The following is a 26,583-nucleotide window of genomic DNA, read 5'->3' as shown; positions in this document are numbered from 1 at the left end:
CAGCTGATATTTTAACTTCTTTATCCACTCACTAGTTACAGTGTATTAATCAAGGCCAGACACTGAACAGTTGTTGGGTAATTGTTGTTAGTCAGATGCTGTATCATTGTAGGCTGTGGAATGTTTCCAATACTCCTCTAATTCAGAGTTATTGTAATTGAACAAATAGGTGTTATCTGAGGAAGCAAAAATATTAGGAAAAATAATAACAGAAGGAAAAAGGCTGTAAAAGGTAGAAGGGTTCGGGTAAATTAAATCTGACTTCATAAAATTAAATAAACCAGCTGCATTGTAAAAATATGTGTAATTTTAACTCTGGTAGACTATCAGGGAGAGGAGATGATATGCTTTAGAGTGGATTATAAAATCGGAACTCACCTGAACCCCAAGAGTAGGTGACAAGAGCACTTTCTCCTGTGCTGCATTTTGACTCATAGTCAATGTTTGACATTGATTATGATTTTATTATTTTTTTCCTAAGGTTTCCCACCACCTACTTATGTACGTATGTATGTATGTACGTATGTACGCTTGTATGTTGAGGTATAATTGGCATGTAACGTTATGTTCCAGGTGTACAACACAGTGATTTGATATTTGTATACATTGTTAAACGATCACCACAGGATGTTTAGTTAACATCTGTCATCTTACATGTGTACAAAAATTTTTTTTCCTGTGATATGAATTTTTAAGATCTACTTTTTTAGCAACTTTCAAATATGCAATCTGACCAGCCCAGGGTATAAATATGTGCCGCTTTGTTAGAAACAAGCCACTTGGTTTGGTTTAAATATTTTGGGCGGCTTGAATTCTCCTGCTGCTATTGGCTAAATTATTTTTTTTTTTACACTCCCCATCTTTCTCTCACCCCAACCATTCCTTTTAGATTTTTAAAAGAAATCCAAAAAAAGAAATTAGGTTCACGGGAAGTTTTCTACTGTGTTTCTCCAAAAATAAGACCTAACTGGAAAATAAGTCGTAGCATAATTTTTCAGGATGCTCGTAATATAAAATAAGCCCTAATGCGTCTTTTGGAGCAAAAATTAATATAAGATCCAGTCTTATTTTCCGGGAAATACACTAGGGCTTATTTTATATTATGAGCATCCTGAAAAATCATGCTAGGGCTTATTTTCCGGTTAGGTCTTATTTTTGGGGAAACACGGTAATAGTATTCCTGCTAAGGAAGGGATAACTGAATGTAAATAATCAGAGAAATAACTTTGGTTTCCATTTTACATAAATATTTAGAAGGATAACAGTGTTTTTGGAGTCAGACCTGCTTAGATTTATAATCAGTTACTAACAACGAGCACATCATATAATTTTTGTGAATCCTGTTATTCATACCTATAAAATAGAAACAATGCCTGCTTTGCAAAACTGTAAACATCAGAAATAATCTATTAAAGCACCTTCTGTGTTTGGCACATAGTAGGCACTCAGGAAATAGTCATTGTTCTTTATAATATATTGTTCTCTTCTACCTTCTTTTTAGGTGGTACCTTGAACAATGAAAGCAAATTTCACTTTTCATCTCTAGATTTGCCATAATATCCATGGCTTTATTTTAAATTTTGGTACATTCTCACTGGAATAGTTTGGGATTATATGACTGCTCTTTTGTTGAGCTCCAAATTGTTTTCATTCTAAAGAGTTAAATAAATATAATCTATCCCTTTTATAAGAGAAAATTCAAAAAGATAAGGATATTGTTACTGCTGTTCTCTGTTCTCACAATGTTGTAATTCATATTGCTGTACTTGTTTTCTGGAAGTGTTTATTCTACAAGATTTGACTCTGAACTTGGTGGAGTGATTTGTGTTTTTCTTGTATCATCTTCTTCCTTTAGGTCTTTGCTGTATTCAAGGATGTGTTTAGTTCAAATTCCAACCCATACACAGGAACCAGACTATTTCACATCACGCCCTATGATGTTCAGGTGAGGAGACGAGGATAAGCTCTGTTCTTTTACATGCAGTCTTCTGTGATTTCTTCTGCTCCCACTACTCGGCACACTTGTGAAATCTCACTGGCATGTATTTTTTAGCTGGGCTACTCAGTCCTTTCCCGTGGCAGCTATGTTCCTCCCCCATCCCGCCGTCCCCTGTCGCTCCTACACCAGTCGTTACAGTCTCTGGAGTCAATTATGAAGTGTGTGCAGATGAGCTGGATGGTCATCCTTGTGGGTCCAGCCTCTGTGGGCAAGACCAGCCTGGTCCAACTCCTGGCGCAGCTTACTGGTCACACATTAAAGATCATGGCTATGAACAGTGCAATGGATACTACCGAGCTCCTGGGTGGATTTGAGCAGGTAAGTGGTCTGCCTAATAGTCTTCTGTGTTGGTGGTGACTACACGTAGCAGTATTTTTGACTCTGGCCAATGGCTATGCTGAATTCACATGCTTTGGGACTTTCAGGTTGATCTTCTGCGGCCGTGGAGGCAACTCCTAGAGAAGGTGGAGGCCACTGGACGGGCCCTGTTGAGAGACAGCCTCCTTATCAGTGCTGACGATGCAGAAGTCGTGCTGCGAGCCTGGAGTCATTTCCTTCTGACGTATAAGCCCAAGTGTCTTGGAGAAGGTGGTAAAGGTGTCACAATGGAGATTGTCAATAAGCTGGAAGCAGTACTGTTGCTTTTGCAGCGACTGAACAATAAAATCAACACCTACTCCAAGGCAGGTATGTGTGTTTGGATGTGTATATCTCACACATTATCCTTAGAGAGTCCGTTTACAGGTAATTTGTAAAAATTTGTAAAAAAAAAAAAAAAAAAAAAAAATGTAAAAGCCCATCATTTTTATTAATTTAATGATTGACAAAACTTGAAAGTTTTTGTCTTAGCAGTAAACTGAAGTTGATGCAAAGGATCCAGAATTTGTGATTCTAAACAAAGGGAATAAATTGGTTTCTGAGCTTAATGGTTTATTTTGTGTATAACCAGCTGTAATGATAAATCAATCACTTGTTTGTAAAGCTGGTCTTATTGATTGTTGACCTTTTAAAAAGACTTAATAATTTGTCAAGAAATTGGGCATTTTAAACTAAAGAAGTTTAAATTGATAGTTAGGATGTGTGTATTGATTTTGTTTAGCAAGTGGAAGAAATTCCTTAGTTAACATGGAAACTCAATTTCTCTGATTTTGTGATGCTGCTTTCCTCAGGTATCAGCCCTGTGCTGTCTATTGTCCAATGTCTGAAAGCAGTTGTTTCATATATTTTGCCTGGTTTTCTAATATTAACAGTGGGGGGGGGGGGTTAAGTCTAAACCTTATTATTTCCTCATGGCTAGAAACAGGAGTGCAGTGTATTTCACCCTGTGATATGAAAAAAGGTCATAAAACAATTTCTAACAAAAAAGAGCAATTGAAAGATTTCTAGGAATGGGCTGTGTAAACTATAAAGCACTAGGCAAATAGACACCAGTTGTTACCATAATCCTGTTGTCATTATAAAGGAAGCCCTGTTTAATGACACTGATTGCATTCTGCCAACTAACAGCACTTTCATTTGGTATAAATGGAGTAATACTAGGTGGGAGACATTCTTCTGCCATTTGTGAAATTACAACAAAGATTATTTACCTTTTTCATCACCCTTGAGTCACCTCTATCTAGTCATTAATTCAGAAAGCCATTAAGAAGCATTATCTGCCTCCAAACCAAATTTTATGTTTTGTTTAAACAAAAACAAAATTTTTTTCTATTTATTATGAAACTTCAAAATTTGGGCCAGAAGTTTCCAACTTTCTTTTAATACACTCTTAGTTTTTTTGTTTTTATTTGGGTTTGGTTTGATTGTCCTGGTTTGAAATTAAGTCCTGTGGCTTTGACATTTCAGAGTTTGCCAAACTCGTGGAAGAGTTCCGAAGCTTTGGGTTGAAGCTTATGCAATCATCCAGTGGCCGCAGCCATGGCACGTTTGAATGGGTTGACAGCATGTTGGTTCAGGCCCTGAAGTCTGGAGATTGGCTTTTGATGGACAATGTTAACTTTTGCAAGTAAGGACCTTCTGTCTGATCATGAGTGAACATGACTGAAATTTGGGATGTGCTTGTCAGAGTAGAAACCCAGGTGAAAGCTTGGCCATTTTTAATCCATTGTTCTTAACTGGAAACACATCCTCAGCCATTTTCTTTAGACTTCTCCCTGTGGCGAACATGGTAGTTGGTCATTAGAAGGTGCAAGATTTTAGTTCTCTGATAGTTTTGAGCTGAACTGAAGGCTAACAAAATTGGATTACATTTCTAGCTATCTTTGGGTTTAAACCTTAATAACCAGATAGATGGTCATTCTTAAGTGTAGATTTTTGAAATGCAAGATCTGACACAGGGTACACATTTAGCAAATGTGCATCAGTTTCTATCACTTTTGATTCTAAGGTAAAGGACAAGTATAAAATTAGTTACACAGCATAATAGAAGCTACAGCAGGGCAGATGATGGGTTTCTATACCTGGAGCACCTTTCAGAATGTTTCGAATCAAAATCCAGTTACCTTTAAATGGAATTGGTAATGTTGGGAAGTAGGGGGTGGGGCGGGGTAAGAAAAGAGTTACAGTTCCGGGAACTTGCTATCATTTTCCTTAATTTTTAAAATTTATTCAGCAACTATTTTGTTAATTTACTGTATAATAGGATCTCTGGACTGTGTGCCTTGGGAGTGTAAAGGGGAATTGATGAGAAAAGGGATCTTGAAAGACATCACAATTCTATATAGGGGAGTGATCTGTGTTGAAAGAAGACATAGGTCAGGAGCTCTGGGAGGCCTGGCAAGGAAAGTAGAGTCAAAGGCAGCATGTCAGCCTATCCACCATTTGAATTCTGCAGCCCCTCAGTGCTGGATCGTTTGAATGCTTTGCTTGAACCTGGAGGCGTCCTCACTGTTAGTGAGAGAGGAATGATAGATGGATCCACTCCCACCATAACACCACATCCCAACTTCAGGTAATTTATGCCTCTTAAGTTTCTGCCTAAGAATCTCCCAGCCTCAATAGCAGAGGCAGACATTCATAGGAACTTCTTATGTTCGTACACTCAATAATTAGGCATGTACACCCATTAATTGATTCAGTTAACAAATACTAAGGCTCTGCTATTTGCCAGACTCTGGGGGCACAGCAGTAAACAAGAGAAGCAAGATTCCTGCTGTGCCTTGGTGGTGAAGGGTGGAAGCAGGGAGACCATGTACAAGCCTTTTACAATAGTTCAGACAAAAGACAATGATAGCTTATATTACAGTGGTCAGATAAGCGAGACTTGCCAGTAGACTTGTGGGTCGAGAAAAAGAGGAAGCAAGGATGACACCTAAGTTTTTATCTTGAATAAGGGGGTAAATGGGGGTGCCATTCATTGAGAAAAGGAAGACTGGCAAAGGAGCAGGTTTGGTGTGGAGAGGGTCAGTAGGGAATCACTGCTCAGGTTTGGAGATGGCACGTAGCTAGATGAATATGTTACTGGACATCGAATTTATGAAGCTAATTGTTTCAGGAGAACATAGTGCTTCCTTTCCTGCTCTCTGTAGGTGAGTCAGAATGTTGAGTTAGTACTGCCTGATTGGGGGACTCTCTGAAAGTAAGAATTTTAAGGTTCTCAGATAGCACCCCAGGTGCACTGGAGAGACATTACTTAGTTCCTAAGGAAAGTCCGTTTAGAGAACTATTTGCTGTATTAATGCGTTTGGGAACTGGAAGACAGACGACAGATGAAAGTAGCAGACTTTGAATTAGTTGTGTTTCCTATGATAAGCTCCCTGAAGATGAGCCATGTATGATTTGCCCTCACCAGTTGTTGCTGAGCTGCACCATTGGTTGCACTGGAAATTTTATTTTTCCTTTGGATTGCTATATTACTAGACTTTTTCTCTCAATGGATCCTGTTCATGGAGAAATATCCCGAGCTATGAGGAATCGTGGACTTGAAATCTACATTTCAGGAGAGGGGGATAGCAGCATCCCAGATGAGCTGGATCTGAAAGTTCTGCTCCACAGCCTTGGGCTGGTGGGGGACAGTGTGTGTGACACCCTCTTGGCTCTACATAGAGAGACCCAAAGCGCTGTTGTAGGTAAGGTGCTTGACTTCTAGGCCTCTGAATAATTTTATTTCTATGGAAATTCATGTGTTATTCCAGGAGTTCTTATGTTTAGTGTACATAGAAATAGAAATTACCAGGAAATAGAAATTACCACGAAAATGTGGTAATTTTTGGTATCCTCCTTCTCCATAACAGATGGGTTTCAGCAGGTGTGGGTAGGCCCAGGAATTTAGTGGTTTAAAGAAGCTCCCCAGGTAGTAGTGATGCGTGCAATCAGAGGCCCATACTTGGAGGAATACTGGCTTAGGCAGTGAGATGTGTGGAGTTTGTCCCTCAGCTCTGCAGGGTCATCCTTGAGTCTCCTGAAGGTAGAATAAAGACGGAACTTTAAATTGTGTTACTTCTAAATGTCCAAATGTATAAGCAAAGCAACAATAGTAGCAGTAGTAATAATGAGAAATGAAACCCTATTTATTTAATAACTACTATGTGTTAGGTATGATGTTGGTTGCTTATTTAGTCCTCACATTAGTTCTGCAAGACATAGGTTTCCATTTTAAAGGTAAGACTAAGAGAGATTGAGTAACTCATCAAGGCCAAATAGTAATGACAGCTGGGGTTTGAAAGTGGGCCTGTTGGGTTTCAAAACCTGTGGTCTTTTATGAGACCATGGTCATTTTGCCACCTCCAGTGTGTGTCAACTTTAGGTGAAGGATGTATGTAACCAGGCTTTATCACACATACAAATGAGTCATCTGGTCACTTCCCCACAGTATACTGCCAGAGACAGCTGGGAGGGAGGTGGGATAAGGGAAAGGAATAGAATGTTCCCACTAGTCCGTTGTGTGCTACTGAGACCCTCGAGTCCACGTAGAAGGTCTTCCAAAATAACTATCTGGGTGGATTTGAGTGGAACGAAGTTTGATGTGAAGGTGGAATTTAGGAGATTTTTGTAGAATCTATTGCTCATACATGGCAATGTTTTTTTCTTTATAGGTTCTCCAGCATCATCTGTTTCAACTCTAATTCAGACAGCCTCACTCATTGTGCAGTACCTACAGCGAGGGCTGAGTTTAGACCGAGCCTTTTCTGAAGCATGCTGGGAAGCATATGTCCGCTCCCAGCATTCACCAGCAAACCAGAAGGTACCATGAAATGTTTCACAAGCTTTCTAAGTTGAAACACTACATTATTTAGTACAAGGAATTTCTTTTTTATTGATGGTAACTTTAATGACCTAAAAGAATGAACCATGGTAGTTATTCTCTAACAGAGATCTGGTATCCACATACTTTTCTGGAAAATAGGTTAAATATAAATGTTACATCCTTGGAAACTTCCCTGGCATCAGAAAAAGTGGGATTTAGCTTGTAATGTACATTTTTGGTAATAGCATGTACACCATGTGTTTTTATCTCCTACCAGCTTGTTCAGGCTTTACTGGAGAAACATGTTTCTTCTCTGCGAGCACATGAAACCTGGGGTAACTCCATTCTTGCCATGGGGCTGTGGCCAGATTCTCTGCCCTCAGCTCTTTTTGCTGCCGAAGATTCTCACCTCTCTCTAGTACGAAGTGATGGACAGATCTTAGCATATTGCCTCAACAGGACGAGCATGAAAACCAGCAGCTGGGCCAGGTTAGCAGGGCCTGGAGTTGGTGTCTCTCTCCAGCATCTTAACTGTATTGTTTGTTTCTGATGCTCATGGTCATGACCCAGCATATTTGACCAGAATTTTATGAGGCCATTTGTTACCCAGCTGTCATGGTGTCATTGTTTATTGTGATACTGCTCCCTGTTTGTTATTCATTCCGTATATGTTTTAATTGTCCTCTCTGTCACCTTTCCCCAGTATCTCTCTGATCTGTTATTTGTGAAGTTATTTTCCCGGTTCTTTGAAATATAAAATGAAAGTTTATTCTAGTATTGACTTTGTCTATTCCAATGAATTTCAGGATTCAGCCTCTTACCTTGCCAGACTTAGAGAAAATTATGCAATCCTCCAACCCTGAGAGCTTAAAATTCAGTTCAGTTGAAGTGGATACTGTTTGGATTGATGAGCCCGATGTTCTGTCTGTGGCTGTTAAATTGCTCATAGAAAGAGCAACCAATCAAGACTGGATGCTCAGAGTTAAATGGCTTTATCATTTAGCCAAGAATGTACCACAGGGGCTTGGTGAGTAGAAAAGCTTGATTTGTGTCATGAGTGAATTTATGAACACTTATTCTGTTTTAGTGCCTCAGCAGCTGTATTACTCTGTGAGTACACTGTTACAGTTGCATGTGGGAGATCTCATAGCTAGAAATTTGTGACCTAGCATTACTGTTTGTGTAGCTGTTAAAAAATTAACAGCTTAAATGTGTCCCAAGAGAAACCTTTTTCCTATGTGTAGTTGTTAGCATTTCAGGATCTGTCCACCTTTCTATCAAATTCAAAAGGAAAATGTACTGTATTGTTACTTTTTATTTTTTGAACATCCTGCTATTTGCACTACTATGGCTGAACAATCATTATATCTGGTAAAGGTGTTGCTTTTGATAAATTCGTTTCCCCTAAAAGTGCATAAGAGACTTCTAAGTTGTCGTGCTCAATTTCTTTGTACTTTTTTCATTTTAAGAGAGGAAAAAGCAACAGTAGCATCACATGGGTTATAAAGTACAGCACATGGAAGTTGTTGGTAGAACTAGTTGCCTAATGTAATTGAGTTTACATGAGCCTTTCTCCTCCGTGAGAACTTGTTGATAAGCCAGTGAAGGTGTAAATGTGATCTGTATAAAATGTGGAGAGAATTTGTATAATTATTCTTACTTGCCTTGTTCTATGTGTTAGCTACTGGCCACAGGTCACTATAAAATGTAAATATAAACTAACTAAAATTAAATAAAATCTGAAACCCAGACCCTTAGTTGCACTGACCACATTTGAAGTGTTAGCTAACATGTGACCAGTGGCTACTCTTGACAGAGCAGCTATACAACATTTTCACCATTGCAGAAAGTTCGATTGATCAGCCTGCTTTAGATACTAACATGTGCTTCTCCTTCCTCCACAGAGTCAATACAGATTCAGTTAGAAGCCAGCGCTGCATCTCTTAGGAAATTTTACTCAAATTCTCTCTCAACTGGGGTCAGTAATGTCATCAAAATATTACAACCAAATATAACAGGTACTACACCTGATTTGATTTCTAGTTCTCAGCACCGTTTAAGAAACTTGTCCACTGATACCATGGGAGAAAGACCTGTCAGAGCTACCACTGTAACCAACAGTATTTTTTAGAAGACTGAGAGTAAATGCAATGCAAATTCTGCTTCCTGGTTCGAAACTATCCATTTATCCTTCAGTTTCTGAAAGAGGATGATGATACACAATGAAGTGGGAGGACATGGGAGGTGGAAGACTGGGCTCTCTGACCCCAGCTCAGCTGTAAACTGGCTTGTCCATTTAAGGCCCATCATTCGTACTCACTGCCTGTGTTTGAAACATAAGGGAATTGATTTCATTTCTCTGGGATCCCTTCAACGTATAACATTTCAACTGTTATTTATTAGTACTGTTAACAGAAAGGGTTTTGAACTATGAAGCTATTTAACTTGAAGGGGAACGAAACAGAACTAATTGCTTCAGAAAACATAAAACCCTGATAAAAGTTATAAAGCCTTAAATGCAAAGTTATAAAACTGTAATGATAAAAGAAATAGCCATCCAAAGTTGTCTGATCAAATGAAGTATTCAAAATTTCTTTTAAATTGAGGAGTGAGATAGCAGACTCAGTCACTGAAGCAGAATAGTATAAAGTTGATTGAACATAAGTATTAAAGAGGAAAATAGGGGCATTTTCACAGAACCAGGTTTTTAATTTCCCACTCCCATCTTCATTTGATATTAATCAAAATATACCATTAACCATTTGGTTTAGAAAAAAATGTGCATGATGCTTTTGTGCTAAACCAGTTACTGTATATACACTAAAGGTAATGAGGTGAATGGTTGGGAAGAAATCAAACAGCAGAGAAAACTACTGTAGTAGTTAGGTTGTGGCTGAACTAAATCATGGCTCTCCACTTATGAAAGAATTTTGATCTTTGGGAACACAGTTCTAGAGTTGAGTAGCAGGTTCCCTTTTTAGCAGACACCATTTTGCCCTCTGTTGGAACATAGTAGGTCTACTTTCATCTTCCTTAGTGTAGTTTTACTGGATTTTGTGATACGGGTTCCTTCCTTGATGTATTTTGCTGTTCAGAGAAGGCATTTGTTAGCCTACTCTGGTGGATATCTTTAAAATTTGAAGTTGCTTCACTGACCCGTCCTACTCAGCCACCTTCAGATTAATGTTGCCATTTGTCTTCCTGCCCTCGTGGTTCTCACAGCCTCTGGAGAGGCTCATGGGGGTCAGTGCAGCTTTCCAGGGAGGTACCAGGTAAGAGCCAGAGGAGCTCAGTGAGGTGTCAGCTGCATCCACATCCTCTGATTGTAAAGAAATGGCTTTGAAGCGAAATAATCGTGAGTTTTCTTATTGAAAGCAAATAATGAGATGTATTCATTTATTTTCTGCCATGTAAGTTAGTTTTCTTGTGGTTAATGGCAACAGGTTGGGTAATGAAGCTGATTTTCCAACCAGTAGTGGGATTTGAGCAAGTGAACGCATTGGTTGGAGTGGTTATGGTGTAGGGATTGCCTTTATATCCTTCAGGGAAATGACTGTACGGGACTAGTAGACATTTTGCATTTAGAAAGACGCCTCCATCCCCACTTTTCTAGTATCGGGGTCTGAAACCAGCATTTCTCTGTGCCACCTCTTCTCCATCAAAATTGAATGTGATCAAATAAAACAATGAAAATCTTCAACAGAAATTTGCCAGGCAAGGAGTTTAACTCCAGAATTCTATTTTTGTGTTTCATTTTTTAAACCAGATGAATTTGTGATTCCTTTGGACCCGCGATGGAATATGCAGGCGTTGGACATCATTAGAAATGCAATGGACTTTGACCCACAAATGGACCAGTCTGAGCAACTCTTTTCCCTTTTAGAGTCTATTGCAAACAAGTAGGTGAAGCCTGCTGTTGTAGGCACTCTGCCTCACTGTACACGATGACTTGACAGATTGTGTACCTTTTCTAAGCCTGTCAGATACAGATTGTATGTGTTTAATCTTCTGAACCTAACAGGTGGCGGGGTAGTAGACATGACAGAAGCCTTTCCCACCACCTCTCCTTCATACTGGAATTCTGACTCTGAATTCTGACTGTTGTCAAAATGCCTGTAATTTTTTCCAGTTCTTAGTAATTGAATAGGGTGCTTTAAGAAATATACTAGCATAGCATTAATGGTGAGATTTATTTTACAGTTAATCCTTTATCATAGGATAGTCATGTTTCTACTGTTTCCTGGTTGTGATTCCCTGCAGCTCCTCCCATTTTCACCTACTCATTCTCTTATGTGTCGTTTCCTCAGCTGCCTGTCTGTCCATGTAATTTCCCATCCTCAGATGGTAGAGACTTTTATGTAGCACCTGCATGCTTACGTACACACTCACATGTAAATTTACCTAGTTGTTATAGAATCTGGTCTTTCCTCACTTTTTAACGTAATGACCAGACTTTTTTTTTTTTTAATTGGGCATCAATGTGATAAATTTTTAAAAATAAGTTTGTAATCGAGATATAATTACAGCAAAGTACACTTAATTTTGATGAGTTTCACAAAGTGAACTCACTCACACATGTGTGATACATACTAGCACCTCAGAAATCCCCTTGTTTCTTCTCCCAGTAACTCCCCCTCTGCCTCTGCAGGTAACTTTTAACACCACAGATTAATTTTATGACGCCCAACTTTAACAGTTCACAGTGAAGTTTGTCAGATCATGACACAGCATCAGAGTGAGGCCTGGCAACCTACCCAGACACAGCTTTTTATAGCCATCTGTCCAATTTTCACCCAACTTAATTGTTACCACTTTCGCCTTCCTCTCTCTAGTCTAGAATTTGTAGAGGCCAAAGACAAATGGCAGGTTGAAGGAGATTGATGTACCAAGCGTTCTCAGGATTCAGGAGGTAGAGGATGTGATTAAAAAGCATTATTTACCAGTAACTTTTTTATGTTACTAAATCTTATTTCAGGACAATCATATATCTTGACCGGGAAAAACGAATTTTCACTGAAGCAAATTTGGTTTCTGTTGGTGGCAAAAAGTTAAGAAATAGTGTTTTGAGAATGTCCTTTGAATTCCATAAAGGTAAGACTACTGCCTTTCATGTTCTGCAGCTCTGCATCTGATTGTACAGTGTAGCTGAAGCTGAGAAACTCAGCAGCTCCTGCCATTGTACTGATTCCTTTTGCTTTGCTGGCCTGATTTTAAACATGTTCCCTTCTTCAATAGTAATGACTGACTGCTTTTTTACAGCTTCTTGATCTCATTTACTTTGTAGGGCAACCATATGCCATGTAGGTCCCATGTTATGAAAGAGGAAAGGGAGGCACAGAGATGCCCAAGGTCACACCTCTAGCAAGTAGCAGAGCTAGAACTCCAAACATAGGTTTGTTGGCTGGAAAAGTACATGCTCATAAGCATTTGCTTATAGATTGTTTCTTTCTCCCTCCTATATTTTTTTAAATTGGAAAAATGCTCGTTGGAAAAAAATTCAAACTATATATAAATATAAAAATTGAAGACTTGCCCTTACAACCGCTACTGTTAATAGTACGTTTGTTTGTATCCTCTCATATCTCTGTGCCCTCTATCCATTCAAACATATATACACTTAAGTTTTCATTTTGTATTTAAACGCTTGTTTAAAATATGCATAATTATTTTATAATTTTTTTATTAAGATATTATGAACATCTACAGGTATACATGTCTGACCTACAAAATTTAATAATAGTCAAAGAATTCGCTTTTGATTTGATCTTTCAAAACTGACCTTTGTACTGCAGATAATATTAAGTTCCTTATTACAGTTGATTTTGAAAATGTTCAGAGATTAATTTAAATCTGATGTAATTTTCTTATTTTATTTATGTCAACTCTAAGATCCAGAAAGCTATCACAGCCTGCCCCATGAAATTGTGGTCAATCTTGCTGCTTTTTTTGAACTTTGTGATGCTTTAATCCTGCTCTGGGTACAGTCTTCCCAGGGAATGGTGTCCGATGCCAGCGTCAATGAGGTAAAGAAAAATGTACCTGTTTTTATTTTAATTGACACCATTTGTCTTAGTACAAAGATTCTTAGGGGTGAGACTAACTTCAGTATTATATGTCTAATGTTATTTGAGAAATTTAATTGTTCATAACAGTTTAAAATATATACATATTTTAAAACTTTATGGGGTATAGTTGACATAATAAATGGCATGTGTTTAAAATGTACAATTTTATATATATACAGCTGTGAGACTATTGCCACCAAGGTAGTGAACATACATCCATTACCCTCAAACTTTTCCTCATGTTATTTTGTGTTCCCTTCCTCCCCACTGTCCCCAACCAGGTATCCATCAATCTGCCTTCTGTTACTATAGATCAGTTGCATTTTCTGTAAATGGAATTTTGCAGTATGTAGTCTTTTGTTTGTTTGTTTTTCTCTCAAAATAGTTATTTTGAGATGCATCCATATTGTTTTTTGTAGCCAAATTTTATCCTTTTTTTATTACTGACTAATATTCCATCATACACACACACACACACACACACACACACATGCACACATATACTACAACTTACTTATATACATGTTCATGGACATTGGAACTTTAACAGGTTTAATTCACTTAAGATTTCTTAGACATCCTTGTTACATGGATTTAATTGAATTTTGAATCCAGATTATTCAAGTAATTCTAGTAAACTAGAGTAGCAAGTCTTAAATTCTTTGCTCTCAAGACACCTTTATTGTCTCAAAAGTTCCTAAAGCCCCCAAAGAACTTTTGTTTATGTGGTTACATCTATCAGTATTTATTAGATTAGGGCGTAAATCTGAGAAATAGGAAAAATAGTTATTAATCTGTTTAAAAACAGTAGTAAATGCATTTCATGTTAATATAAATAACATTTTTAATGAAAAACTCTTTTCCAAAACAAAAATTAATGACAAGAGTGGTACTGTGTACATTTCTCTAAGTCTCTTTAAATTCTGGCTTTGCAGAAGAAAGCTGGGTTCTCACATTTGCTTCTGCATTCAGTCCCTTGCAATATGTTGTTTGGGTTGCAGGTTGTAAAGAAAAACTGGCTTCTATTCCTATGGTTACCAGGTTGGAAAAGGGAGAAGTATCTTAATAGTCATTTCATGTAATTGTGAATATTTTTCTTTGATATTATACCACAGTTTGAAAAGTGGTGGTTTTATAAGGGCTAGTAGTAATGTGGAATGTGAAAAAAAGTCACCGAACTCGTCATGCAATAGAAACCAGTGGCCTAGCTTGCACTTTGAATGAACTTTTACCCTTGTGTGCATTTGAAGTTCATGTATTGGTAATTAGGAAAATATTGTTCACTGAATTATCAGATCTTCTGAATGCTGACATATTTCATTCTTCAATCACACTCATGAAAAATTACCACAAACTTCATCAGAAAAATCTTTCAGTATTGGGAAATTGTCACACTCTTGGTTTTTCAAAGTTCCAGATTTTGTTTAAAAACTTGAATTTTATCACTGGTAAAAAATACTCTGAATTGTTTTTCTTGACCCAACAGATTAACTTCATTCATTTTCAATACGATGTTTGTCAGAAACTCAGTCACGGGTTGTCTCCTGTCATCCTTTCCTTTTTCTTTTTTGGTACCGTCAGTGCAAATGTCAGCAGTGAAAAAGGCAAATAATGTGATATTAGGAAAATAGCTTTTACTTCATGGGAACTCTGAAAAGAATCACTAAGCTTGAGAATACTTTGCTGTAAAATGCATTGTTAGAAGAGCAATGTTAGAGACTTACATTTACCTAATTTGCATTACAAAACTACATAAATGAAAACATTATTATCATATGGACAGATATAAAGACCAATGAAACAAAAAAGAGAATTCAGAAATAGACCCTCACATATATGATCAACTGATTGTTTTTTATTTTGTTTTGCCAGATGAGCAAAGGTAATTTAATGGGGAAAAAGAGTCATTCACTAAATGGTGATGTAAAACTAGATGTCCATATAATAAAGTCAAAATGAGCCTTTGCCCCTACCTTATATTATATAGAAAAGTTACCTCAAAATGGATCATAGCCTAAATATTAAAGTTAAAACTATGAACTGTTTAAAAGAAAACAGGAGAAAAGCTTTATAACCTGAGGATAGGCAAAGATTTTGGAGGATTCTTTATAAAAGAAAAAAATTGATAAATTTCATCAAAATCAAAAACTTCTTAATAGACAACTTTGAGGAAATGAAAACACTGGGAGCAACTGTTCACAAATCACATAAACTAATAAGACAGCCCAATTTTAAAAATGAGCAAGATATTTTGAATAGAAGATATATAAATACCCAGTAAAAACTTGAAAATTGCAATATCATTAATTATCAAGGAAATGTAAATTGAAACCACAGTGAGGTGCCGCCCACCAGAATGGCTAAAATTAAAATCACTAACAGTGGTAAGTATTGGCAAGGAAATGGAACTGGCATTTGCCTACACTGCTAGAAGGAAAACAAAATAGTGCATCTGCTTTGTAAGACAAGTTGGTGGTTTCTTATAAAATTACATGTACACTTACCATAAGTCTCAGTAACTCCATTTTCTCTAAGGTAGTAGCTCTGAACTTGACTGCCTTAATGTTCCTAAAAATATTCCAGTTGAATGCTAGACCTTTCATGTGTGTATGTGTAGTATTGATTAACAATTGAAGTCTATGTCTTATGTCTTTTACTGGGAGATGTCCGTGAACGTTTTGATTTACTTTGTTTTTAGATCTTGGATTCTCTGCAGTGGCGGGACCGGTTTTGGACTGTGGCCGACACAGTAAAAGTGGATGCCCCAGGCCTGGCCTTGCTTGCCCTTCACTGGCACTGGGTTTTAAAACATTTGGTCCGTCAGATCCCGCGACTCCTAATGAACCATGAAGACAAGTAAGACTTAGAGTAATAATGTCAATGTCTGCATTGTTGATGATGTTAAAGAGAAGAGGGTTTAGAATTGAAATTGTTTCTTCTCGCTTTACTTCGGTTTATTCCCTTGGCCTATTGCTGAATGTAAATCAAGTATAAAATGTAAACGATGTCTTACTATCCAGCAATCCCCCCTTTTCTTACTTACCCCCTGCCTTTTTTCTCCTTCTTAAAAGATACTACAAAGAGGTTCAGACCGTCTCAGAACATATTCAGAATTGCTTGGGGAGCCCGGCCGGTGGCTTCATTGGTATAAAGAAGTTGCAGAAGTTCCTAGGACGACCATTTCCTTTTAAGGTACACCTTGGAAGCATGGCATAAACACAAAGATTTGACCTCTTAAGTTCTGGAAAGGGGGGACTGCCATTCTACTGGATTCATTCTTGCCTGCAAAGCTTAACTTTTAAATGTTCAGTGAATACTATGATTTGTTAAATGTTATCATTTTACTTATTCTTGAGACTATTAAGGCTGGGTAGAGTTTTGACTTTATTACTGTAAGAGCTGAGAGCAACAGGAATAAACAAACCCTATGTTTTCTAGAAGCATCGTGGAAATATTTTAAATGTCTTCTCAGACGTGAGCAGGCTGTTAAAAAGAACCACATTTCTCCTCTACATAGGCTCTCCTGGGTTTTGTTGTTTCAGGACAAGCTGGTGGTGGAGTGTTTTTCACAATTGAAAATTCTTAACAAAGCCCTGGCCATCAGGGAGCAGGTGCCTGCCCTTGGGGAGAGTGGATGGCGGGAAGACATTAGTCGACTCCAAATGGTGGCTTCTGAATGGAAATTAAAGAAAAGTCTCCTTCATGCTGGGGGATTAATCCTCAGAGCTAATATTCTAGAAGATGTCAAGACAGGTAATATACTCTGGAGTTTGGGTTGCTGACAGATGCTTTAAGAAGTTTTAAGTTTTCCCTTAGACTTTCTTCTCTCTCTCTCTCTCTCTCTCTCTCTCTCTCTCTCTCTCTCTCTCTCTCCCCCTCTCTCCCTCCCTCTCTCCCCTCCTCCCTCCCGCCCCCCTCCCCCCCTCTTTTTTAGGGGGGATACACTATAACTACCATTAAATACGTGTCAGACATAGAGCTAAACTTTATATAGTTTAATTCTGTTATTAGAATTGTACAGGTATTAATAACATCATTTCATAGATCCAAAACTCAAGCTCAGGGTAAGCTGAATTTAGGTTAAGCTCACAATCGCATAACTGGCTGTTGGGAGTCTCAGCCGGTACTATTGACCACTATGCTTTAGTACCACATGTGTCTTTTTGTCCAGATGAATTGAAGAATCTTGTGAATGCTCAGTGTTTAGAACTAAAAGCCAAAGGAATTTCACTTGGTTTTCTGGAGCAAAAGCCCAATGAAGCTGCCTCCCTGTCCCAGCCGGACTGTACCTCCTTAATCCAACTCACCAGGAGTGTTCAGTTATGGCCTGCAATGGAGTACCTGGCTGTGCTTTGGCAATACAAAGTGACAGCTGATTTTATGACACAGGTTTGTCTGAGAAGGTAAGCCCTTTTCCTCAGGGAACTTAATTTCTTGTTAGATTACTCCGTGTGTCCTACGTATGAAACAAAATAGACTTGTCTGAGGGGGAATAGTTGCTGAAGCAGAGGGAGGTCAGTTCCCACTTTGGAAAGACAAAACTTATTGAAGATTGTTTGCCTATTTTAACTCCACCTTTAAGAGTTACTGGGTATTTTTCCAGTGGAATTGCTTGCTCATTTTTAAATCAATATACTCTAAGGTCTGTGTGTTTCTTGTTTGTAGCAGTTTTCTAGCAGTTTGTTTGATTAGCCCCACAGCCCACCCTTTCTCCCTCTTTATTTTTGGAACAGGTCCAGCAAAAATTGGCAACTCCAGATAGATGAGGAAATAAGCCATCATATCACGTTTTGTCTTAAGCATACACCAGTTGCTCCTCAAGAGTTTCAAGGCCTTTGGTCGTTACTGCACCATCAGAAGGTAAAAGTCAAAAAGTGAAATACATGAGAGCCAAATGTTCTTTTGCAGTGATTACCTGGGTATTTTTCAGTTCTTATCACAGAATTATTTTATTCAGTTTCCTATTAAATTAGGCTAAAATATTTGCGTATTTTTATTTTGTTTGCTCAAAAATATATTGTGAGAGTGGTGTTACTCTTCCCTCAATAATAACTTTTGAATGTGAGTACTGGTAAACTTTAGTTACTACAACTTCATTAGTTACAACTTTTAATTTTTATATAGTGTTCATTTTATCTATTTTGTTAACATTATACTCGTATGATTTATTTTACTTATATTGTCTCATACAACCTTATAAAAGCTGATCTCTTCTTTGTTTTGTAAAATTGTAATCAGGATAAGTCACTTTACCGAGAGGACCCGGGTGGCAGAAAATCTGGAATGTTAGGATTACTGTCTTTCAGCCCATGTTAGTTTCAGATGGGCCTTACAAGATAGAGATCTCGTAACCTGATTTATAGAATTTTTCTCAGGTAGTCTCTTATCTAATTATTCCTTTATCTCTAGGTGTCTGTTGAAGAAATGAGCTCTTTGTGGTCTGACTTCCTTAATTCCTCGTTCACGTCTTTCTGGAGCAGTACTGTGACCACGAATCCGGAGTACTGGCTCTCATGGAGCCCTTTTCCTGCTGCGCCGCAGAGGGAGACGCCCAAGTCCCTTTGGGACTCCACACTGAAGGTTTGTTGGCCTGAAGTCTTAAGAAGTTTTGATGGTAATGGGAAAGATTTCACAAAAGATCTAGCAATAAACATTTATTCCTAGGGTAAAGCAGTGACTAAGTAATTGTAATACTTTATTTTTCGTAGGATATTAATAAGTGTAGCTTCCAAAGTGAGATTCTGTCTTAAATGACTTGGGAAACCCTGAATTAAAGTGAAAAAAAGTTTCCTTTCAAAAGTCTTTTTTTGTTTCTAATTAAAATACTCTTTCCTAAGTATAAAACATTTAAACAGTACACAAATGTGTACATGTATGTGTATATGCATATACATATATAGTAGAATTCAGTAGAAATAACCACTCTTTCTCTGCTCTGTATCTTGTTTACATGTATTTTTATACTAAATATATATGTATTTTTATATTAAATATATATGTAAACAAAAACAGGATCACTTTTTTTGTTCACATAGTACATCGTGGAAACCTATATCTGTCATTCCAGCTTATTCTTTTTAGGATATTCCATCATTCTAATGTACTGGAACTTAATCACTTTTCTTATTCATGTTTTAAGGTCTCTTGCCTTTATTTCCCCCCTTTTCTGTAATAAGCATACCAGTATCAACTACCTATACAAATCTGTGCGTTTGAGTATTTCTGTGGCCATGTTACAAGAACTGGAATTTAATCCTTGGTCAAAGTGTCTGTAGTTAAAGAAATTTATAGCTGTTATCAGAATGTCTAGCAGATGGTTTTTGTTTTACTGTTTCAAACAGGATAGGAGCTTATAAAGGGGAGGTCACAAAGTCCTGGGTGCCCTCAGGAGGACTTGGGACTAGAGCACAGATTCAGTACATGCGAGGACCTATTGTTCCATAACCATGCCACACTAGGTGTTATCAACATTTTAAATTATTGCCAATCATACAGTTTTTAACATTTCATTTTAATCAGTATTCCTTTAATTCTTTTTGAGATTGAGCATCATTACATATGTACATTGATCATTTTTATTTCTTCTGAATTTTCCAGTCATATTCATTGCCCATTGTTGGCAATAAAAAAATTGGGTTGTTCATCGTCATTTTATTATTGGCTATCTCTTTATTTATTAAACCTTTACCCAACATATGGTTGGAAATGTGTTTCTGCTGTTTTGTTGTCTCTCAAGTTTTATAATGGTTTCTTTTTAAATATGCCAGTCCCTTTCTACTTTCTGCCTTTGGTGTCATGCTTTTTAAAAAAAGTCTTCCTTCACTGTGTCTAGGGTTAAAAATCATTTACCCGTACTTTCTACTATATTTAAATCAGTTTCATCTGGATATCTTGTTGTGTGAGGTTGGCTTGCAAATTTTTTATTTTATGCAGCCAGTATATCTGAAAGCAGTATAACTACACCATTTTTGACTAATTCATCCTCTACACTGTCATTTGAAATGCCACCTCAGTCATAAACCTCACTCCCACAGATGTTCGTGGATGTATTTTTGGAGTTCTTTTCTGTGCCGTTCCTCTGTCAAAATTAATTTCTTTGTTGAAAAGCATCTCTGATAGCTCTTAATGGTAAACCGTGTGGATCCCCCATAGAGTCTCCAGTGCTGCATGTCATATGTATGTGACCATTTGACCCTTTGCTGTGGACAGCTATAACTTTGTCCCACGTGACCCGGCCAAGAAGCACAGACTTGGCAGGCTTTGTCCTTGGCTCTCACCTTGGTCTTCTGATTCCGTTCCCTGCCTTGAAGTCTCACTCTTCCTGTAGTGTGTCCCTAGCTCTATCGCAGTGGTCTTCCTGGTCCCCAGCTTTGAGGGGTGTTCTTCATGTTACTCAAGGATCCATTGCTCCTCGTTCCTGGAGAATGCAGTCCACACAGCCCACAGTCCTTTCAGGCCTCCTCACACCTGACTCCATTCGGCGCTCCTGGGTCCTGTCTCTGGTTGATGTGTCACCCGGAACTAACAACCTGAACCTCCTTTTCTTATTCTCTTTCTTTCCCATTAAGGTGCCTAGTGCCGCTTGTGGAAATCCCTTTAGTTAACTTCTGAAAGTTACTTGATTCTTCTCCATCCATCAGGGCCCCGGATGTCTCAGTAGAGCCATGTTCTCCAAGTGCTGCTTTGAGGTCTTAACCAGCAGCTGCAGAGAAAGTCCCTGGGATGTGAGCGGCCTCCCCATCCTGTCCTCCTCGCATGTCACCCTGGGAGAGTGGGTTGAGAGAGCCCAGCAGCTCCAGGACATCAGTTCGGCGCTTTGGACCAACATGGCTGTCCCTTCAGTAGCAGAGTTCAGGTATTCCATCCCCCTGGGCAGACTGTGAGCTCCTGTTGTTTCTCTAGAGCACACAGCAGGAACCTCGGTCAGAACTTGCTCCTGTAGTGGCTAGTTGTGGGTGAAGGCAAGGCTGTTTTCTGGCTGGACCAGCCCGTTTTCAGCCCTGACAGAGGCTAACATGAGCTGGCCAGCTCCTCCGTCAGTTTTAAGCGTGTCTTGACCAAGAGGGTAATGCTTAGAAAACCGTATAAGATTACAGGAGAATAGAAACTCACCTTTAAGTATTGGCAGTGCAGTCTGACATGTCATTTTGTGAAGGAACGAGTGTGTGAGAAAGGAATGCTATTTGATGCAGTGCAAGCCTTTAAGTGTTTCCTTGTCCCCACAGACGCACGGATTCTCAGCTCCAGAGGTTGGTGCTGTGCCGGCACCTGGCAGGCCTGGCAGAGCTGCTCCCTGAGACCCGACGGCGAGAGTACATACAGAACTGTGAACAGCTGCTATGTGGGGACAGCCAGGCCTTCCAGCACGTGGGCCAGACTCTTGGGGAAATGGCAGGACAGGTGGCACTGCCCAAAGAGCTGTTGTGCCTTTTGCTCACCTCCCTGCGCCACTTGTTTGGAGAAGGGGAGGGTAAGCGGGACCTGCCTGAGCCAGCCCGGCGCGGGAGCCTCTGGGTGAGCCTTGGCCTGCTCCAGATTCAGACGTGGCTTCCCCAAGCGCGCTTTGACCCTGCAGTGAAGAGGAAGTACAAGCTCAAGTACGCCAAGGAAGAGGTATGGAGAGGAGAACTGGGAGCGTGGGCTGCATCCCTGACTGGCTGGGTTTGCTTAGTATTATATATATCGTTCCTTTTCCTCCCTCGTGCATGCTCAGAGCATCAAAGGGGTGATTTTGCATGAGCTACCCTGTGACTTCCCAGCTGTGTTCTGAAGACTGTTTCCTCTATGAGAGTTCCTCTGAGGAGGGGCCCTTCCTTAGGTTCTGATGGCTCTGCCAGTAGACTGCAGGGCGGAGGGCACTGCCAGAGAAATAGTGGTATCCCTCACTGTCCAGAGTACCTCTCCCTGAACTAAGTTTTGGATGTTTGGTTTGGATAACTTCTCTAGACAGGGTATAGTATTCCTCAGGTTTTGAATTTTTGGTGTTCATTATCTAAAATTCAGGAATCAGGTAGTTCAGATCATTTGGACATCCCTTGCTATTTGAACTTCCAATCAAACCCAGGAACTGAATACATAAAGATAGTGATATACTAGTTCTGTATTTTGAAGAAGGAAAATTGTGTTGGTTGGCGAGAAGGCTAAGCTGCTGTAGCAGAGTCTCAGAATTTCAGTGGCATAAATAAAATAGTTCCTTTCACCTAACTACTCTGAGCTGAGTGGTTCAGGTTAATGGAGCAGGCCCTTGGGTCATTCCGGAACCTGAGTTCTTTCCATCCAGTTGCTCTCCTCTCCCGCAGGGTATTGTCTGCTCTGGCATGGTCCTACCTTCTCCTCTTTCCATTAGTTACACCAGCTGCAGTGTGAGTGGAAGACCCGAAACCTCCTGTCCCAGCTACAGACTGGAAGAGACTTAGAAGATGAGCTCGTTATCAGTTACTCTCATCCTCACATCAGGTAACACAGCGGAGTGATTATTTGTGTTGGGGCTTATAGACATTCCTTTTTACAAAGACATTTTGAGGCCGACCTTTGTAATGTAATTACAGTGTTAGCAGAGGTGATGGTACACATCTCTGAACTACATTAGCAATTCAATCTCAAAGCCAAAGCCACAGTAAGAGTTAGGAAAATGAAATACTCTGTGAAAGGAGGGAGAGGAGTCACCTGGGGCCAGGAGTGTTGAAACCAAAACTTATCTCAGTGTGTGTGATGATACACATCGTGTGGGTCTGCTGCCTTAGGAAATACTGTGTAGTGTCATGGGTTCTGAGTTCAGTTCTTCCCCGCCTTTTGGCTTTAGACCTTAAGTGGACCACATAATGCCGTTAAGCCTCAGAGTCCGTATCTGTACAAGAAGGATAACAGAGCCTACCTCAGTGAGTTGTGAGGAGACTTTGATGAGACGTGCATATAAATTGCTTAACATTCTGTGTGGCACGTGGTAAATGCTCTCTACATATTATCCATTTTCATTATAATTGCCAATTATTATCATCTTATTATTCCTCAGTAGCTGAAATGTCTTCATTCTATTTTCCTGAGGGCTCAGTCTAGATATTTTGCTCTTCTTTTGACAATTTGCATATTGTGTTAAATTGCCTTTAGGTTGCTTCACCAAAGAATCGATCAGCTGGAGAATGTAATCCACAGCCTGTCCAAGAAGCAGGCCTTCAGACCCCAGGTCCCTGCATACGAGTTGCTGGCACAGGACATCCATCACTATGTCACCAGCATTGCCAAGGGCCCTGCCGTTCAGGATCTGCTCGCGCGGCTCCTGCAGGCCCTCCAGGTGGATGGGCCTCGGTCTGCCCAGGTGGCCCAGAACCTTCTGAAGGAGGAGGCCTCCTGGCAGCAGTCGCACCACCACTTCAGGAAGCAGCTGGCCGAGGAGTACGCCCTGTACCCAGACTCTGTGGCCCCACTGCAGGCATCCATTTTGCAGCTGCAGCATGGCATGAGACTGGTGGCGTCCGAGGTCCACGCCTCACTCCACAGCAGCGTGGTCTGTGCAGATAGGCTGGATGCCCTGGCCACATCCCTGTTGGCTTTCCCGTCGGTGAGCCCCACCTTTCCCACCTACTATGCTCATGCAGATGCTTTGTGCTCAGTAAAGTCAGAGGAGGTTCTGCGAGGCCTTGGGAAGTTGATCCTCAAGCACTCAGGAGGAAAGGAAGTGGAAGGCAAGGGCCACAGACCCTGCCCCACCCGAGAACAGCTGCTGATGAATGCCCTCCTGTACCTGCGCTCCCACGTTCTGTGCAAGGGAGAGCTGGACCAGAGGGCCCTGCAGCTCTTCCGGCATGTGTGCCAGGTAAGCCGTGTGTGTGGGGGGGCTGCCTGAACCCTCCTCCTGAAGGGAGCTGGCAGCTTACGCTGCAGGACCGGGTGCAGACACAGTGTGGTTAGTGAATGAGCACTTGGTGTCTCTGTTGTTTTCCTATTTAATGTCACGTTTTCGAACTTTTTCCCTCGTGTTTAAGCGATTTTAGAAAATTAGTGATATTAGACCTTTATCTATTACACACTGCAAACAGTTTGTTGGTTGTCTTTTGACTTTGTTTATGGTGGTTTTTGCCATGTAATTGTATCAACTTTTATTAATATGAAGAAAAGAACTTATATTTTCCTTTACCAACAAAAGCAGCTTGTTCTCATTTTAGATAACTAAAAGAATAAATATAAGCAAAAAGTATTAGATTTTACCAAACTGTGTTAACATACTGGTGTATCTAATGTTAGGCTTACTTATTTGTGTATATGTATCTGTAAATGTATGTCTGTGACATTCTAAATTTATTTATTTATTTTTATTTCTAAATTTATTTTAGAATTTATATTGTCCCAGTGATTTATAATTTTTTTTAGTAGAACCCTTTAAAAATAAAAGTCTTAGGATAGTGACCCAATATTTAACTGATAAAAGAGCTTCTCTGCTTGGAACATTTCTATCCCCTCCATGGTCCCGGAGACTGGCCCTTAAATCACTGGAGTTCTGCAAACCAGTAATAATGTCTGTTCTGTTTTATAACGTGCTTTAAAACACCCAACAGCATTTGGTGATATTCTTCCCCATAATTATGTTGTTCTTCACTTGCCTCATATTTAGTGGCTGCCTAGTTTTCTGTTTCATGGGTATGATATAAGTAATTTAACTAATTTCCTATTATTGAACACTTATATTTGTATGTACTTTTTTTGCTGATTTTGGGGGGACAAAACCAGCACTGCCACCATTAATAGCCTTATAACTAGGTCGTTGGGTACAAATTCTAGAAAGTGGAATTGCTGGGACAGAAATGAACTGCTTAGGCTTTTAATGCAAATTAGTAATATCTTATCGATGGGCGGATGCTCGTTGCTCAGTCTTCATCAGTACTCTGTGGTTTGTTTATACCTTTTGCCAATTTAAGGACTTAAAATCTTAGAGGTAGGGCATTTAAGAAGTGTCTAATAAGGCATAGCCCAGTTTCTCCTGACTGGTGCCCCTCAAATACCCTCCCTCAAATACCCTATGCACTGGGCCAGTTCCTAGAGGTGCCAGCCAGGAGCAGCCTGAATCACCGCCATGGTGCCGACCCCGAGCCTGTCCCTAGTACACAACAACCTTAACTCCTAACCGGAAGCTCCCATGAGCTCTCCTGTAGCAAGTTTTTGTACCTGTGAACATGTCACACCATGGCAAGGGGTAATTTAGGAAATGTGGGTTGCTACAGATGCAGTTTGAAAGCGAAGCCCGCTTGGTCTCTGTTACCTGGAATTTAGTTTCTTGGAAATTGGCATATATTTGTTTCTGAACCATCGTACTTTTGTTTTCATGAGAAATGAAGAGATAGCAAGTCTTCCCTTTTTTCATTGCAAGTGCCCCAGGAAAGGCAAATAAGCTTCGCTCTGACTTTTCAGGAAATCATCAGTGAGTGGGATGAACAGGAACGCATAGCCCAAGAGAAGGTTGAGCAGGAGAGCAGCCTGTACAGATACAGGAGCAGGAGCTCCCGGACAGCCCTGAGTGAGGAGGAGGAAGAGGAACGGGAGTTCAGAAAGCAGTTCCCACTGCATGAAAAGGTCGGGGTTGGTTTTCGAATGCATTCCCTTGCTAACACACGTTCACTTCCAGTGGTTTTGTAATCTTTTTACTATAGCTTAATACGTATGAGTCGCTACCTCGTTTTCTTGATTGTTCACACCATCTTTTCCCCTTCCTTTTAGCCTGATTAGGACTGGATTTTGATTTTTAAAAATTTGATTGGTCTAATGTTATGTACAGGACTTTGCGGATATTTTGGTACAACCAACACTAGAGGAAAAGGGAACTTCCGATGGGCATGAAGAAGAAGCGTCTGCGGACCCTGCCTTCCTCTCCCCGAGCTCCATGCAGGCTGTGATGCTGATTCACCAGCAGCTGTGTCTCAGCTTTGCTCGGTCCCTCTGGTACCAACAGACTCTGCCACCACATGAAGCAAAGCATTACCTCAGCCTCTTTCTATCCTGCTATCAGACAGGGGCATCTCTGGTGACACACTTCTACCCTCTGATGGGTACGGTGCTTTACTTTTGTTATACTCTTGGGAAATCAAAGTAAATAGGTGTAATTGCTACTTCTGGAACAATGAAAACCATTACCTCCCTGTTTTTGCTAGATTTATTTTTGGTGGAATTTTCTTAGTTTAAAGGACTTAAGCCAATTTAAAAAATTGATATAAAATTCTGCAATAAAGGTGGATTTTCATCATCTGAATACTTTGGGATAAAAGGATTAAGAAAATAAGAATGTGAACTTAGTTAAAATGGTCTTGTTCTTCAACATTATTTCCAGTTTGCCTCAATGTTTTTCA

General features: G+C 39.6%; 1 protein-coding gene across 2 annotated transcripts in view; it reads left to right on the top strand.

The window, feature by feature from the left end:
- The window catches only part of MDN1 (midasin AAA ATPase 1), a 133,282-nt gene that overhangs the window by 66,797 nt on the left and 39,902 nt on the right, over positions 1-26,583 (top strand). For both annotated transcript variants that reach the window (XM_019743250.2, XM_074333296.1), the window contains exons 41-65: positions 1,856-1,945; positions 2,054-2,317; positions 2,425-2,686; positions 3,845-4,004; positions 4,833-4,949; positions 5,858-6,066; positions 7,033-7,181; positions 7,462-7,673; positions 7,991-8,211; positions 9,089-9,202; positions 10,951-11,083; positions 12,160-12,275; positions 13,074-13,207; positions 15,948-16,105; positions 16,321-16,441; positions 16,792-17,002; positions 17,421-17,652; positions 17,983-18,109; positions 18,659-18,829; positions 20,890-21,104; positions 21,475-21,862; positions 22,596-22,705; positions 23,357-24,062; positions 25,652-25,813; positions 26,016-26,286. In XM_019743250.2, coding sequence (XP_019598809.2) covers positions 1,856-1,945; positions 2,054-2,317; positions 2,425-2,686; positions 3,845-4,004; positions 4,833-4,949; positions 5,858-6,066; positions 7,033-7,181; positions 7,462-7,673; positions 7,991-8,211; positions 9,089-9,202; positions 10,951-11,083; positions 12,160-12,275; positions 13,074-13,207; positions 15,948-16,105; positions 16,321-16,441; positions 16,792-17,002; positions 17,421-17,652; positions 17,983-18,109; positions 18,659-18,829; positions 20,890-21,104; positions 21,475-21,862; positions 22,596-22,705; positions 23,357-24,062; positions 25,652-25,813; positions 26,016-26,286 — 5,053 coding nt within the window. The remainder of the gene's footprint in view (positions 1-1,855; positions 1,946-2,053; positions 2,318-2,424; positions 2,687-3,844; positions 4,005-4,832; positions 4,950-5,857; positions 6,067-7,032; positions 7,182-7,461; positions 7,674-7,990; positions 8,212-9,088; positions 9,203-10,950; positions 11,084-12,159; positions 12,276-13,073; positions 13,208-15,947; positions 16,106-16,320; positions 16,442-16,791; positions 17,003-17,420; positions 17,653-17,982; positions 18,110-18,658; positions 18,830-20,889; positions 21,105-21,474; positions 21,863-22,595; positions 22,706-23,356; positions 24,063-25,651; positions 25,814-26,015; positions 26,287-26,583) is intronic.

The sequence above is a fragment of the Rhinolophus sinicus genome, linkage group LG05 (genome assembly GCF_036562045.2).
Source record: "Rhinolophus sinicus isolate RSC01 linkage group LG05, ASM3656204v1, whole genome shotgun sequence".
Classification (NCBI taxonomy): domain Eukaryota; kingdom Metazoa; phylum Chordata; class Mammalia; order Chiroptera; family Rhinolophidae; genus Rhinolophus; species Rhinolophus sinicus.
This window is presented reverse-complemented; position numbering and strand designations above follow the sequence as displayed.